This window comes from Somniosus microcephalus, chromosome 3 (assembly GCF_052327205.1).
Source record: "Somniosus microcephalus isolate GS21.2 chromosome 3, FLI_Smic_1.0, whole genome shotgun sequence".
Taxonomy (NCBI): domain Eukaryota; kingdom Metazoa; phylum Chordata; class Chondrichthyes; order Squaliformes; family Somniosidae; genus Somniosus; species Somniosus microcephalus.
Window position 1 is genome coordinate 267,264,506 of NC_140989.1, and position 16,494 is coordinate 267,280,999.

The window sequence follows — 16,494 nt, forward strand, 5'->3', positions numbered from 1 at the left end:
ATCTTTAGCTAGCACTAAGCCGAATTAGCAAAGCTGACTCACAATGACCCATCCTCCTTGTAAGAAATAATATTTACATTATGCACAAAAGTAGAGCTTTACCAAAAAGACATTTGCTATGGTGGAGCTATGTGCTGCAAGACAATGTATCTATGTACCCGACATTATTTTCTGTCATCATAGACTGTCAAATGTTGGTTCTAAATGTTGAAGATGTCAATCTGGAGTATATAAATACTCAGCTTACCACAAAATTCAGCAACATTGTTCTCCCCTCACCTCCACCCCCAAAAGAGAGGCAAATGAATTGCAGAATTTTGCTTGGGTTTGAAATCCATTTTCAGAGGACTTTGTAACGAAGACAAAGATTGACACGAGTCTAAAAGAGAATTTGATCGACATTGCTGGCGACTCTGTTTTGAGAGATCTTTTTAAAGCTATGCCTCTTGATCAGTTCTGGCTGTCAATTCAAATAGAGTTCCCCAAATGTCCCAAAGAGCTGTTGAAATGCTTGTCCATTTTGCCTCAAGGCATGTGTGAAGTGGGATTTTCTTCACTTACATCAAAAACAAGAATAGAAGGCGCTTGAATATTTTTTATTCAGAATATTTCAGAAACAGAATATTTTTTAAATGGCGAGAAACTATTAAATGTTGGTGTTCAGAGAGATTTAGGTGTCCTAGTACAAAAAACAGAGTTAGCATACAGGTACAGCAAGCAATTAGGAAGGCAAATGGCATGTTGGCCTTAATTGCTAGAGGGTTGGAGTACAAGAGTAAGGAAGTCTTGCTAAAATTGTATAAGGCTCTGGTGAGACCACACCTGGAGTACCGTGCACTGTTTTAGTCTCCTTATTTAAGGAAGGATATACTTGCCTTAGAGGTGGTGCAATGAAGGTTTACTAGATTGATTCCTGCAATGAGAAGGTTGTCCTATGAGGAGAGATTGAGCCTATACTCTCTGGAGTTGAGAAGAATGAAAGGTGATCTAATTGAAACATATAAATTTCTGAGGGGGATTGACAGAATAAATGCTGAGAGATTGCTTCCCCTAGCTGGAGAGTCTAGCGTGAGAGGGCATAGTCTCAGGATAAGGGGCTGGCCTTTTAAGACTGAGATGAGAAGGAATTTCTTCACTCAGAGGGTTGTGAATCTATGGAATTCTCTGCCCCAAAGTGCTATGGATGCTCAGTCGTTGAGTATATTCAAGGCTGCGATAGATAGATTTTTGGACTCCAGAGGATTCAAGGGATATGGGGATAGGGCAGGAAAGTGGAGTGGAGGTCGAAGATCAGCCATGATCTCACTGAATCGTGGAGCAGGCTCGTATGGTCTACTCCTGCTCCTAATTCTTATGTTCTTATGTATGTAGAGACCGATTTGCGGTTGAAACTCTTCGAAATCAAACCGAAATTCCACAAATTGTGCTAACAAGCAGGCTCATCCTACTCACTGAAACAAAGGTTAGTCATCAACCATTCTTTTATGTTCAAGTTTATTCAGTAGCGTAGTATGGGTATTGTGTTTTTAAAGTTGCTTTCTCTCTTAAGCAATATGTTATGCTAGCCGAGAAAATAAAATCCTCCTTTCTATACAAAAATACTTTTCCTTAGAAAGAGGGGGGTGCACATAGGACATGAACCTCCGAAGGGGCAGCTCAGCAAAAGATTTGAACTTTTGCCCTATAGAACGATGGGGGAAGCAGAATCCATTATAGCTTTTAGAAAGAAAGTGGATAACATTTAAACAAGAAACATGTAAAAGGGTATATAAGGAGAGAGCAGGAGAATGAGACTAAGTGGCTAACTGAGAGAACTGGCATAGGCACAATGGACCAAATGGTTTCTTTCTGTGCTTTAAAATTCCATGATTCTATTGGAAGAAATTACTCACTCATAGTATTCTGAAGCCCTTTGTAAAGCCACAATCACCTCTTCTGGAAAATCACCTGGGTCCTGAGTTCCTGCACAAGCCAGACTTTTCCCATTAGCGTGGTATGCGTTGCCAAGGTTGTAAAGTGCTCTTGCTTCGCCTACCTGTTTATAAACACAAAAACTCAAAATTGTATGAAGAACACCAATTATTCAAAGAAACATAAATTCTGCAGCAGCAAACCATTTCTTGCAGTGCACCCCAAATAGAATAACAAATCATTGTTTGACATTGAATGCAATCTGAATCCAAATTCCAACTCAAACTGCAAGTTATCAATTGATCAACCAAGTTCTATTAAGACAGCAGAAATACATTTTATATGATTTTGTTAAGTTAGTAAGGCCTCAGTAACCTGGTACAAATATCAAATGCAAATTGAGCATTATACTATTAATGGGTCAGCTCAGAATTTCTGCAAATACTCTGCCTTTTGTTCCATTAGCACAGAAAAGATTAATATTCTCCAGAGTTAATTAGGAGAGAATGATGAACTTCTCACCCACAATTTTCCAATTATTCATCTTTCATACTTCAAAAGAAATTATATTTTAAAGCATAAGAACTGTAGCAAACTATAAGCAGCAGTACCTGAATCCCCGCCACCCGCCCCGCCGCCCCCCCCAGAGCCGCGCCGCCCCCCCAGAGCACGCCCCCCGCGCCGCGCCGCCCCCCCCCCCCCCCGCGCCTCCCCCCCGCCCCGCCCCCGCCGCCCCGCCCCCAAAAACCACTCCTTCTCAAAAATAGTGACAACTTAATTGGTGTCTGGCAATCCTTTGGTACTTCAATTAGAGATTGTGTGCTTGGGCCAAGTCTCAACAGACTACACAAGAGACTGTTGACAAAAATGAGAGAGCATGGAATTGGAGGCAACCTATTAACTTGGATAGGGAATTGGTTTGGAGGTAGGAGACAGAGAATAGAGATAATGGACATGTACTCAAATTGGCAGGCTGTGACTAATAGGGTCCCCCAGGGATATTTACTGAGGCCTCCACTTTCCACTATATTTATAAAGGACTTGGATGAAGGAATAGAGAGCCGTATATCTAAGTTTGCTGACGACACCAAGTTAGGTGGCACAGTAAATCGTATAGATGGGCGCAGAAAGTTGCAAAGGGACATTGATAGATTAAGTGAGTGGGAAAACTGTGCCAGATGGGAGTTCAATGTGGAAAACTATGGGGTTATCCATTTTGAAGCCAAGAAAGATAGATCAGTGTATTTTCTAAATGCCGAGATGCTAAGAACTGCAAATGAGCAGGGAGATTTAGGGGTCCAAGTACAGAGATCACTAAAAGCTAGTGGACAGGTACAAAAATAATTGAATAGACTAATGGGATGTTGGCCTTTATCTCAAGGGGCTGGAATACAATGGGGCAGAAGTTATGTTGCAGCTGTAGAGAGCTCTGGTTATACCCCATCTGGAGTACTGCGTTCAGTTCTGGGCACCAAACCTCAGGAAGGATATATTGGCCTTGGAGGAGGTGAAGTGCTGATTCACCAGAATGATAATGGGGCAAAAAGGGTTAAATTATGTGGACAGATTGCATAGACCAAGCTTGTTTTTCCCTGATTATAGAAGATTAAGGGGTGATCGAATTGTGCTGTTTAAGATGATCAAAAGGAGTCGATAGGGTAGATAGAGCAAAACTATTTCCTCTGGTGGAGGAGTCAAGAACAAGGGACATAGCCTTAAAATTAGAGCTGGGCCGTACAGGGGTGATGTCAGGAAGCACTTCTTCACAAAGGGTAGTGGAAATCTGGAACTCTCTCCCCCAAAAAGCTGTTGCGGCTAGGTCAATTGAAAATTTCAAAACTGAGATCGATAGATTTTTGTTAGGCAAGGGTAATAAGAGGTACAGAACCAAGGCGGATACATGGAGTTAAGATACAGATCAGTCTTGATCTAATTGAATGGCAGATCAGGCTCGAGGGGCTGAATGGGCTACTCCTGTTCCTATGACTATTCAACTGTGGAAGATAACAGCAGTGTCTAAACCTATCCTCACTTGATGGCCACACTAACATTCCAGCAGGAAACACTAGCATTCAGGAGCTATGACAGAATAGATAGAAGCAAATGATTTCCAGTGATTGGAGGGTTCTAGAACAAAGTGATACAGATACAAAATTAAATGCAAGAGATTTAGGACAGAGATCATGAAAAAACATTTTTTTAAATATATACACAGAGCATTTGCTTAGCTGTGGGATGAACTACCAGAGTTAGTGATTGAAGCAGAGCCATGTCAACATGTAAAAATAGGTTAGATAGGTGGTTGAAAGAAAGGCACGTGGAATGGGAAAATTAGGAGTACTGCTAGTGGAGGATAAACAACATCACAGCCTTTTTCAGTGTAGTAATTTCTATGTACAATAATTCCATGAAACTATGCTGAGGAGTGGGAAGGGGATGTCAGCCAGACACTACATTTGGGTTTTTTCTATCACTGCCCAGTTTAGGTCTGCTCAGTCAGCAGAGACCAGGGATTCAATCTGGGACCTTCTCGGGCTGTATGATTCAGTGTCACACCATGCAGTGCACTTACCCACTGAGTCAGTGTTCTGATTGCCAGTGAAGTTTTAATGTATCCAAAGTAATATTGTTGAATATGCTAATGTCATTGATTAAAAAGGCACAGAAAAAATGACAGTAACTCACTTGCTAACTATCAAGCATATTGAATTCTTTGCTAACAACTACCTTATCACGGAGTTCTCTGGAAATGTCCAGATGTCTTTGACAGCAAACTAGAGCTTCATCAAAGCGTCCCAAAACCTTGAAAGTATTGCCAAGGTTACCACTAGCTTTAGCTTCTCCCAGTCGATCGCCAATTGTTCTGAAAAATTAAGCAAGCAGTAAATTAAAACAAACAACTAGCAATGCAATCTGTATTAAGTAGTTTGTTCTTGGCACTCATCTCTTAGGAAGTGTGGTGACCAAAATTGTAACATGTAGTAAATTAAATCATTCATGACTTCATTTTATGATCTAAATGAACCAATTTGGCTAAAATAAAAACAAGTTGTTAGAAAAATACAACAGGTCCATTAACATCTGAAAAGAGAAAAACTAGGTTAAAGTTTCAGGTATAGACCATTCATTAGAACCAGTTCTGATCTGTGTGGTCTGACCAGTGCATTATAAAAGCCTTAGCATAACTTCTGTAGACTTTTAAATCATTAGTCTAGCTATGTATCCCAAAATGCTTTTTGCTTTTTAAAATTGCTTCTCCATATTACCTTAACATTGAAAGTCACAGGAAATATAGAACAGGTCCGTTAGCGTCAGAACTGATTCTAATAAAAAGGTTAAAAGTTTTAGGTACAAACCAACCTTTTCTCTTTTGAGATGTTGTGTATTTCCAGCAATTTGTTTTGATTTAATATTTTAGCCAAATTGGCTCATTCACATCACAAAACTGAGTCATGAATTGTTTAACTATGCTACATATTACAACTCAAGTATGTATGGAAGAATACCATAGGCTTCAAAAAATATATATAACTGCCACTTCTAACTCATTTCACTTTCAGCCTTAAGATTTAAACAGCTACTCGCCTTGATTCTCTGCACCCACTGCCAAGGTGGACTACACTGGGCTTTGTACAATTTAAGGTGAAGACTTTACAATATTTAGTCAGAGATAAACTTGTAATAATCATATACATTACATCTATGAGGCTCTTAATTACTTGAACAAATCAAGGCTGTAACTTGAACAATTTCCTCGAGGGTTCTCTGGCAGGAGGTTAGCCGAAACCATAGAGAAACAGCGAAAAATATCCATTTGCATTGTTTCGCCAGTGTTTCCGCACAACAGGCGATCAAGAGAGACATTCTTCCCTCTTACAACTGAAGGAAATAAGTTAATCAGCTTTTCAACCTGAACAGTTACAGGAAACTTTGTGCTATCCGGCACCAACGGGACCGAGCTGCTGCCGTCCCATCAAAACTGCCGGACAAACCAGCGCTAATGTTGAAACATACGGAGATTTTGAGCTCCGTATCTGGCAACAAACCCTGTTGCTTAGCAACAGCTTCTAAACAGTCGGCCGTACCTTGCAAGCGTCTCTGTAGCTTAGCAACAGTTTCAGCGAGACCTTGCAGAGCCTGACAGGTGAAAAAAAAGCAACGAAAAGAAAAACCTAACGAAACGGCTCCTGATTTTTGCCGGTGGCTCGAGCATTCCGGACAGTTAACCTCCGGATAAACCAAAGTTTCCTGTATTAAAGTTTCGCCAACTCAAACGACAACTTTCTTATGTACCCAGACACACAAAACCTGATTATAATCTTCCCCACCCAGTGGAAAATGGGTGGGCAGTTCAAATCGGGGCAGTGACTTATCCCCTTCAATCTCACTGCATCCTCGCGGGATATCATTTTAACCAAGCAAGCGGGACAACCGCTGGAAGGCGCGGATCCTGCTTTAAATATGCAGATCAGGCTCCAATATCATCATCAGGGCTTGGGTGCAATTTTAACCCCAGGTCTGTGCAGGGAAATCAGTGTGGCTTCACTGCCAGGCCAACCTGGATCCAGGATCAGAAAGCCCGGAATGGCAAGTAATTTTAATTTTTTTTGTTTCCACGTAGGCCTGGAGGAACAAGAGCAGTCCTCCGGGCCCTACAGGGAAACCTTGGGCCTCCCCAACCACAGACTTTCCTCTTCTTCCCTCCACACACCCACAACCATGATGACCTACAAAGCCCCCTCCGAACAACTTTCCCAACTACCTTGGAACAATTCTTCGGGTCACTGGCAGCAGCCTCTTGCTGCACGAAATTCCACTCCTGCCGGTCGGCCAGCTTGTGTTACCTGCTGGGTTCAGGCGGAAAACTAACAGCAAGCATGCAGACGAGTCCTGAGAGTTAAAATCTCCCGGGCCCCATGTTGGACGGTTTGTTGTCCACCTCGGCCCCCACTGGGAGTTAAAATCGAAGCTATATTTTCCTTGAAAGAATGGACTAGATCAAATGTTTGATGGTTAACAGTAAGATTTTAAGCTAGGATCTATTAACAGAATCAGTTGGTCCTCCAGTAATATTGTGTGGACTTTCCTCAAATTGAAATAATGTTTACATGGTTCCTTTATAATCCCCCACAAGTGAAAGATGGAAAATATAGCATTTGACAGACAAGTGCCAAAATTAAACTGCTCAAATATAAATGTTCATGAGAACATTAAGGGATGAAATTACAGCAGAATGGTTCTTGTATATTTTCTCCAAAAACTACAAGCTGAAATGAATCCAATGGTCTTGGAGGCCTGAAGTGAGGCAGAATACTTGCTTACCTTGCAAGAGTCAAGTCATGATGGTGGTACTCCAGTGCTTTGGAATAATCATGCAAATAAAAATAGGCATTTCCAAGCTGACTGTAGATGGCACTGAGGGTTTTCAGGTCCTCTGTTCCAACCTGAACAGCAGCTTCAAAAAATGATACCCCAGCTCGACAGTCTCCTGTTTTACAGAGTCGTTCACCTTCTAGGGCCAGCTCCAAGCAGGAAGCTTCCATTCTGCAAAGACACCAGTAAATAAAAGTAATTGATTCTGTAACTACAGCTACTTAAGAGGTTATAAAATTGGTTTATGAAGCAAGATGCATTAGAACAGTCAAAGATTGTGGAAACATATGGCTTGGTTTTTCGGAAAGAATCAAATTGAAAACACATACAAAAGAAGTTACATCTCAATCCACGAAGCTAGGGTGACTGTCTGGGTGGTGCAAGTGTGATATTGTACCAATGCACTCCACCACATTGTGATTAAAATTTTCAAGGCCGTGATTCTCCACATATCAAGTTCCAGATCAGTCAGATCATCTGTGGAAGGCAAGAGCATACTCACTAAAAAAAATATTAAGTATTGTGTGTAATGAAAATACCCAAAGGCTACATTCCTCCATAATTATTTAATTTGAGAAATTTTGGACTAATTGAAGTACATTTAAAAACTTTTTTTTTTTTAATTATATAAAAAGTCTAGTAAATACACAATTGCAAATGAAGTAACATAAAATATTTGATTTTCACTGTTCAAGTAAAGAATAAAATGAAAACTGGCCAAGACAGCAGTTTTTAGTTAGTTAATAATTAAGCAGGGGTATGATGTTGTAGCTGTGAGAGATGTAGTTCAAACTTGAACAGGATTGGGAACTTTACATTCCGGTTGCAACATTTTCAGGCGAGATAGCAAGGGATTAAAGGGAGCGGTGTTACCAAATTAATAAAGAATTCAATGACTGCACTAGAACACAAGGATACTCTGGGGGTTGCGTACATACAGAATCCATGGTGGATAGATTGAAGGGAAACAGTCCATTACAGTCCACCAAACAATGAAGAGAGGGAGATTTGCAGACAGTTCAGAGAGATATGCAAGAACAACGGGGCAATAATATTGGGCAATTTAAACTATCCTAAGATAGAATGGAACAACAGCAACTTGCATTTATATAGAGCATTTAACATAGAAAAACATCAAGCCGCGCCACAGAAATAAAAACAGAAAATGCTGGAAATACTCAGCAGGTCAGGCAGCATCTGTGGAGAGAGAAACAGAGTTAACGTTTCAGGTCGATGACCTTTCGTCAGAACTGGAGAAAGTTTCAGAGGTCTAATCAGAAATAAATGGACACCAAGACAAAGGAGAAGATATTAGAAGTGTCAGCAAAAGCTTGGTCAAAGAGGTGGATTTTTAAGAGGTGGAGAGGCTTAGGTAGATGACTCCAGAACGTATAGCCTAGCCAATTAAAAGGCATGGCCAGCAATGGTGAGGCAAAGGGAGGGGGTGATGTACAAGAGGGCAGAGTCATCAGAATGGAGTTCAGGGGGTGGGGGTTGTAGGAGGTTACAGATATAGAGAGGGGTGAGCCCATGAAGGGATTTAAACACAAAGATGAGAATTTTAAATGAAGGCATTGGGAAGCCAATGTAGGTCAGCTAGGATTGGGGCATGAGGCAAGCGAGACTTCTTCTTAGGCAGTCCCTCGGAACAGAGGATGACTTGCTTCCATATTAAAAAGGAGTTCTCAGGTGACTGATGAGTCCAATGCGGGACCTACAGTCTCTGTCACAGGTGGGGCAGATGGCAGTTGAAGGGGCGGGTGGGGTGCTTGGGTTGATGTGCGCTCCTTGCGCTTGGCTTCCGCTTGCTCCCGGCGAAGAGACTCGAGGTGTTCGGCGCCTTCCCGGATGCTTCTCCTCCACTTTGTGTGGTCTTGGGCTAGGGATTCCCAGGTGTCAGTGGGGATGTTGCACTTTTTCCAAGGAGGCTTTCAGGATGTCCTTGAAGCGTTTCCTCTGCCCACCTGGGGCTCTCTTGCCGCGTCGGAGCTCCGAGTAGAACGCTTGTTTTGGGAGTCTTGTATCGGGCAGGCAGACAATGTGACCCGTCCATCGGAGCTGATCGAGCGTGGTCAAAGCTTCGATGCTGGGGATGTTGGCTTGAGCGAGAACACTGATGTTGGTGCGCCTATCCTGCCAATGGATTTCCAGGATCTTGCGGAGGCAGCGTTGGTAGTACCTCTCCAGTGATTTGAGGTGTCTGCTGTACATGGTCCATGACTAGGTGTGGCATAAGATGCGGGTAGCATAGTTTTGGATGTGCTGTTGCTTACAGGGGTTGAAGAATGGGAGGCTGACCAGAGGAGCACTAGAATAGTCAGGTCTGGAGGTGACAAAGGCATGGATGAGGATGCGCTGGGGTAAGGGGATGAGGCTGGTGATAATCATAATCAACTTTATTGTCATTGTTAGTGCACAAGTGCAGTACAACGAAATGTAGGCTTGCGGCTCCCGAGAGTGTACATTTAGATTAAGACATTTAAACATTCAACATACATTTGGTTTGTAATACATTAACATAAACATAACCATAATAAAGTGCATTGGCAGATGTGCAGGCTTTAGAGTTTATTTGTGGAGTTCAGTAGGATGACAGCCCTGGGAAAGAAGCTGTTCCTAAATCTGGTCGTACAGGTGCGAATGCATCTGTAGCGTCTCCCAGATGGCAGGAGGGCGAACAGACTGTGGCTGGGGTGGGTAGGGTCTTTGATGATGGTCCGTGACCTCCGTAAACAGCGTTTCTGGTATATGTGCTCTATGGTCGGTAGCCGGGTGCCGGTAATGCGTTGGGCAGTTTTGACTACCCGCTGCAGGGCTTTCCGGTCATAGTAGCTACAGCTGCCATACCATACTGTGATACAGTTGTGGAGATAGAAGTAGGTGGTCTTTATGGAGAGGATATGGGGTTGGAAGCTCAGCTCAGTTTCGAATAGGGTGCCACGGTTGCGAACAGTCTGTTTCAACCTGAGACAATGGCCGGGAAGGGAGGTAGACGCATTAGCAAGAGTACAGAGTTTGTGGCAGGGGCCAATGATGATAGTTTTGGTCTTCCCAACTGGAGGAAATTGGCCTCATCCAACACAATGTTGGACAAGCAGTCTAACAAGAGAGAGAGGTTGATACAGATGGAAAGGTAGAGTTGGGTGTCATCAGAGTACAAGGTGGAAATTAACCCCATGTCTGTGGATGTTGCCAAGCAGCAGCATGTAGATGAGGAGAGAAGTGGGTGCCAAGAATAAATCCTTGGGGAACTCCAGAGGTCACTGTGCAGGAGAGGGAAGATACTCTGGCTACGATTGGAACCAAGCAGAGAGCAGTCCCACTGAGCTAGACCAGGAAAGATAGGCGTTGCAAGAGGATGGTGTGTAAAGGCTGTAGAAAGGTCAAGGAGGAGGAGGAGGAGGAGGGATAATGCACTATGGTCACAGTCACAGAGGATGTCATTTGTCACTTTGGTTAGGATTGTTTCAATGTGTGGCAGGTGGAAACCTGATTGGAGAGGTTCAAACACGAAGTAGCAGGAAAGATGGGCATGGGATTAGGAGGCGGCAATACGTTCAAGGTCTTGAGAGGAAAGGGGGGTTAGATATCGGGTAGTAGTTTGCAAGAAACGAGGGGTCGAACTGCGTTCTTAGAGGGCGGTGGCAGTTTTGAAAGGGAGAGAGAGGAGTGGGGTGGTGGCAGTTTTGAAAGGGAGAGGGGGCAGTATCAGGAGGTGGGTCTCAACAAGAAAAGCTCAGGAAAGGCATGAGGGGAGGAGACACACTGGAGAAAGACGCAGGCTCAGGGCTAAAGCAGGGGGGGTGCCTGGGGTAGGTTTGGCTAGATGGACAAGGGGAAAAGGGTGTTCCTTGCACTTGTTGTTGGAGGTGAGGGCGGAGGGGGTAGGAGAGAGGGATTTAAGGAAATAGTTGGTAGTGGAGAGAGTATCTGGCAGATTGTCTTTGCTCTCCAAGGGGACCCTGGAGTGATTTCAGCAAAGAGTGAAGGCCGATAGCGCGTGATGTGGTCCAGCCAGATCTGGTGATGGCTAAATCAGTTGTACACCAGATATTGAAAAAAAAGTTTTAAAATTATCAGAGTTTTTGATAGAATCAGGAAAAACTATTTTCTCTAGTTGGAAGGTCAAAGATGAGTAGTCATTCATTTAAAATTACTACTGAAAGTCAGGAAAAAGATTGGGAGAAACTTCTGTAGAATTATTAGAGCATTGAATGGAGAAGTTGAGGCAGAGACCACTACATATTTTAAAAGAGAAGTGGACAGGCATTTCAAGCAATAAAGGATACAGGGCTATGGAAAGAGAGCACAGCACTGAGATCAGTTTTGGATTGCTCTAACAAGAGCTGGCATAGACACAATGGCCGGAGTTTTAATATCGGCAGGTGGGCTGGGAGCGCAGGTGGGGGTGGAGAGATAGGAAGCAGTCAGGAAGGCCCTGCCGAATTTAACGGCAGGGCCTGATTTACATTTCAAACCTCGGTTTCCTGCCCGCAGCCAGCCAGATGGAGAGCCTGGCTGGCTGCAGGCGGGTAGACCTGCGTCTCTAGGCCGCAGAGAGGAGGGCGGGAAAATCAGGGGCCTCGTGGGGTGGAGGAGAAATCTGAGGCCTTGTGAGGAAAAAATAATAATGGGAGGCCTCGGGGGCGGGGTCTCCAATTGCAAGGGGTGGGTGAGGCAGGGATACTGGATGCAGGAGGTAAAGGCACTTAACTCCTGGATCCAGCAGTTCTCGCCTTCCATTAGCTATCAGATTTCCCAAGGCCTGCGAAAACCGACCAGTCACAGTTAAATTTTAAATGGTGGTTAAATCTGAGGCACGCCAGCCTCATTATGATATTTAAATGGTTGACCCGCCTTCTGGGAGCGGGTTGGCTGCCCGCCCCCCCGTCTCGCCTCCGTTAAAACCGGAAGTGGGCGGGTTGGAGCCAGATTCTGGTCGGGATTCAGTTTTAACACTTTAACCTTCCACCCAACCCCATCCCACCTGTTTTTTGGGGTTAAAATTCCCCCCAATGGGCCAAATGACATCCTTACATGCTGTAAACGTCTATGGTACTTTTTCTGAAAGCAATCATGATTAGCACGAGGATGCTGGACTTATGGATTACCTAACACAACAAAATGTTTTGTATATTCTGCAATTTACTAAAACTGCAAGATATACATTAGACAATGTATATCTGATGGAATAACAACAGAAAATGCTGGAAAAACTCAGCAGGCCAGGCAACATCCGTGGAGAGAGAAATAGAGTCAACGTTTCAGGTCGAAATCCTTCGTCAGGACTGAGAAATATAGCTGATGGAATATGATCAAAGTACTTAATAGTACTTAATATATCAATAGAAGAGAAAATGGTATAAAACGGGTTATTGTCCACTTTGCAATACTGCCCAAGATGAATTTTACCTCCAGTGAATACTCAATGACTAACATTTAGGGTCCTTTTTTAAATGAATTGGAACTTAAATCAACAAGTGGTATCTTTTTGTAATTCAACATTACATTTCTACAGCAGATTGTTTCTTTTCTTGGACACTTCCCCCCCCCCACCCACCCCATTTGCAGAGATGTAGTCAAAAACTAGAGCACATTATAGTATTTTAGGAGGAAAAAAACATGCAAATGAGAAAAGGTGGCACTGTAACTGTTATTCTGATACCCAGGTTGTACTCCCAAGATGGAAATGCCAATCAGTGGAGAGTAGTTTCAATAGCAATGTGGCGGAGCCACCAAAGGACTCAGAGCGGTTGTACATAATCCCTTTAACAGCAATGTAGTTACTGTCTGTGCCTGTACCTTTAATTACACCGTTTGACTGTACAATGTCTAGTTACCTTTACAGCGCGGTTTCAACGTGATGACGTCATGCCGTTAGTCACGTGATGCCCCAATGGCGGGAAGAACGTGATGACGTCAGTCTTCTGACCAGAGGATCAGTCCTTGTGGAGCACTCAAGGAAAGTAGACCTGTAATTGATGTGTTCTAGCAGTTTCCAGTTTAAACCTGTTTCGTTTCATTAAAGTTCATTGTTTTAATTGCCCAAGTCGAACTCAGTCTTTTTGATAGGAACCTCCGTTCCTACATTGGTGACACCGAATTCTACGAACGATTTTCGTGGAAGGTTCAACATGGACACGAACGCTGTCATGCTGAAACTGCCACAGTTCTGGTTTATCCAGGCTGAAGCCCAGTTTGCCATTAGGAACATCGTCGCGGATCAGACTCATTATTATTACGTGGTCTCCGCCCTCGACAGCGCAACTGCATCTCGGATCATCAGCCTCCTCGGTAGTCCTCCTACTGACAGCAAGTATGATGCAATTAAGGCGCGGTTGCTTCAGGTTTTCGGGCTCTCAAAGTCGGAGCGCGCTCGCCGGCTCATCACGCTGCCCGGCCTCGGGGACTCCAAACCGTCCGAGCTCATGAGCCAAATGCTCACGCTCTTGGGTGCCGAACCGGAATGTTTCCTCTTCCGGGAGCTTTTCCTCTATCAAATGCCTGAACAGGTTCAGGCTGCCCTAGCCAGATCCCACATTACAGACTGCGCCGAGCTTGCGGCCGAAGCCGATAAGATTTTCACGGTTACCAAACAGTGCTGCGCGGCCACGAGGCGCCCATCCCCCCCAGACGCGGTTCCAGCTCCTCCTACAGCAGGCTGGTGCTCCTACCGCACCCGTTTTGGCGCGAAAGCACGATGCTGCCATTCCCCCTGCAGTTTTTCGCCCAAAAAAAAGCGCAGGCGGCATCCCTGGCGACGGATGACCAGGTCTAATGGGCGTTCCACGGTGGCGATGGCCGTCGGATCTACGGGGAAACTCCTCTATCACCGATTCCCTCTGGGGCCGCCGTTTTCTGTGCGACACGGGGGCGCAGTGTAGCATTCTACCTGCATCGAAGCTCGACATGCAGACTGGGAACCTCGGTTTTTCCCTCATAGTGGCTAATGGCGCAGCAATTTGAACTTTCCGAAAGCGGCGGGTCGAAGTCTGTTTCGGCGGTCAGCGCTTCTTTTGGGAATTCGTCACAGCCACAGTCTCACAGGCTATCCTAGGGGCGGATTTTCTGTGTGCCAACAGCCTCCTCGTCGATGTCCGGCACCACCGGCTGATTAACGCGGCCACCTTCCACTCGATTCCGTGCTACCACGGTACCTCCGTGTCGCGCTCCATTGCCTGTGCTTTCCCTCGTCCGGATGACTTCACGCGGCTCCTCGGGGAGTTTCCGGAGCTGACAAGGCCCACTTTCTCCTCTTCGGTAACGAGGCATGGTGTTGAACATCACAACACCACTACTGGCGCCCCGGTTTATGCGCGGGCTAGAAGGCTCGAACCCGGCAAGCTCGCGGCTGCGAAGGCGGAGTTCGACACGATGGAGCGGCTCGGGATCATTCGGCGATCCAATAGTCCCTGGTCCTCGCCTCTCCACATTGTGCCGAAACCAGGCGGCGGCTGGCGACCATGCGGTGACTACCGACGCCACCACTCCGGATCGGTATCCGATCCCGCATATCCAGGATTTCTCGGCCCATTTGGTGGGAAATTCTATCTTCTCTATAAAGTCGACCTCGTCCGTGGATATCACCAGGTTCCAGTGCACCCACAAGACGTCCCGAAAACCGCAGTCATCACCCCTTTTGGCCTCCGAGTTCCTGCGGATACCGTTTGGCATAAAGAACGCAGCACAGGCGTTCCAGCGTTTAATGGACTCCGTTCTTCGAGACCTGCGTTTCATCTTCGTCTACCTTGACGACATTCTCATCGCCAGTACCAGCAAGGAGGAGCACATCTCCCATTTGCGTTCCCTCTTTACGCGCCTCAGCCAACACGGTTTAATCATCAACCCAGCCAAGTGCCAGTTCGGCCTGCAGCAGATCGATTTCCTGGGACATCGCATAACATCGGACGGCGCCGTCCCTTTGATGGCGAAGGTTGAAGCGGTTACCTCTTTCCTGCGGCCGCTGACAGTCAAGGCCTTGCAGGAGTTCCTGGGGATGGTCAACTTCTACCACCGTTTTGTCCCCAAGGCGGCTCAACTCATGCAACCTTTGCTCGGGGCCCTCAAGGGCAAGTCCGGTAAAGATCCAATGAGCTGGACAGCCGAGATGGTCCAGGCGTTCGGCAACACCAAGAACGCTTTGGCCAATGCAACCATGCTGGCGCACCCACTTCCAGGTGCCACCATCGCCCTTACCACCAACACGTCAGACTACGCCACGGTGCAGGGCAAGAACAGTGGGTCAACGGCACGTGGCAACTGCTGGCGTTTTTCAGCCATCAACTATGGAAGAATGAAAAAAAAAGTACAGCACCTTCGATCGGGAGCTACTGGCCCTTTTCCTCGCCATTCGCCATTTTCGGTTTTTATTGGAAGGGCGTCCCTTCACGGCTTTTGTCGACCACAAACCCCTTACGTTCGCCATGGCCAAGACCGCCGAACCGTGGTCCGCTCGTCAACTACGTCACTTGACGTTCATTTCCGAATTTACCACGGACATTCAACATGTGTCTGGTAAGGGCAACCTGGTGGCGGATTGCCTCTCCCGTGCGACGGTCCACGCGGTGCACCTGGGGATCGACTACGCCCTCATGGCTGCAGATCAGGCCTCGGACTCTGAGATCCAATCATATAGAACCGTTCCCTCTAGCTTCCAAGCAACCGACGTCATTTTCCAGGCCGCAGGCACCACGCTCCTTTGCGACGTCTCCATGGGCTTTCCTCGACCTATCCTGCCAGTCGCATGGCGCCGGAAGGTTTTTGATGCTATACACGGGTTGTCGCACCCTGGGATAAAGGCTTCACAACGGCTTATGTCGGCGAAGTTCGTCTGGAAAGGTATGCACCTCGATGTCCGTGACTGGGCTAATACCTGCGTCGTATGCCAGAAGGCCAAAGTCCAGCGTCATGTTAAAGCTCCAGTGGCTGCGTTCACTGTTCCGGAGCGTCGTTTCGACCACATGCATGTGGACCTTGTGGGGCCGCTTCTGCCTTCTCAGGGTTATACTCATCTCCTCACTATAGTGGACTGCACCACTAGGTGGCCAGAGGCAATTTCTTTGGTTTCCACCACTTCGGCAGACGTCGCTAGAGCTTTCATCTCCTGTTAGGTTGCCCGTTTCGGGGTACCGGCGGACATCTCTTCTGACCGTGGGCCGCAATTTTCCTCGGAGCTTTGGAACGCTGTAGCTCAGGGGCTCGGCACCAAAC

At 45.8% G+C, this 16,494-nt stretch overlaps 1 protein-coding gene across 4 annotated transcripts in view; it reads right to left on the bottom strand.

Moving 5' to 3' along the window:
* gpsm2 (G protein signaling modulator 2) overlaps window positions 1-16,494 on the bottom strand; it is a 73,951-nt gene that overhangs the window by 18,549 nt on the left and 38,908 nt on the right. For 3 of the 4 annotated variants that reach the window (XM_085982431.1, XM_085982432.1, XM_085982433.1), the window contains 3 exons: window positions 7,234-7,455; window positions 4,639-4,774; window positions 1,893-2,035 (listed from right to left, as the gene is read on the bottom strand). In XM_085982431.1, the coding sequence (XP_085838557.1) occupies window positions 1,893-2,035; window positions 4,639-4,774; window positions 7,234-7,455 (501 nt within the window). Of the gene's footprint in view, window positions 1-1,892; window positions 2,036-4,638; window positions 4,775-7,233; window positions 7,456-13,124; window positions 13,471-16,494 lie in introns of those variants that run through there. The other variant, XM_085982434.1, reaches the window with a different exon arrangement.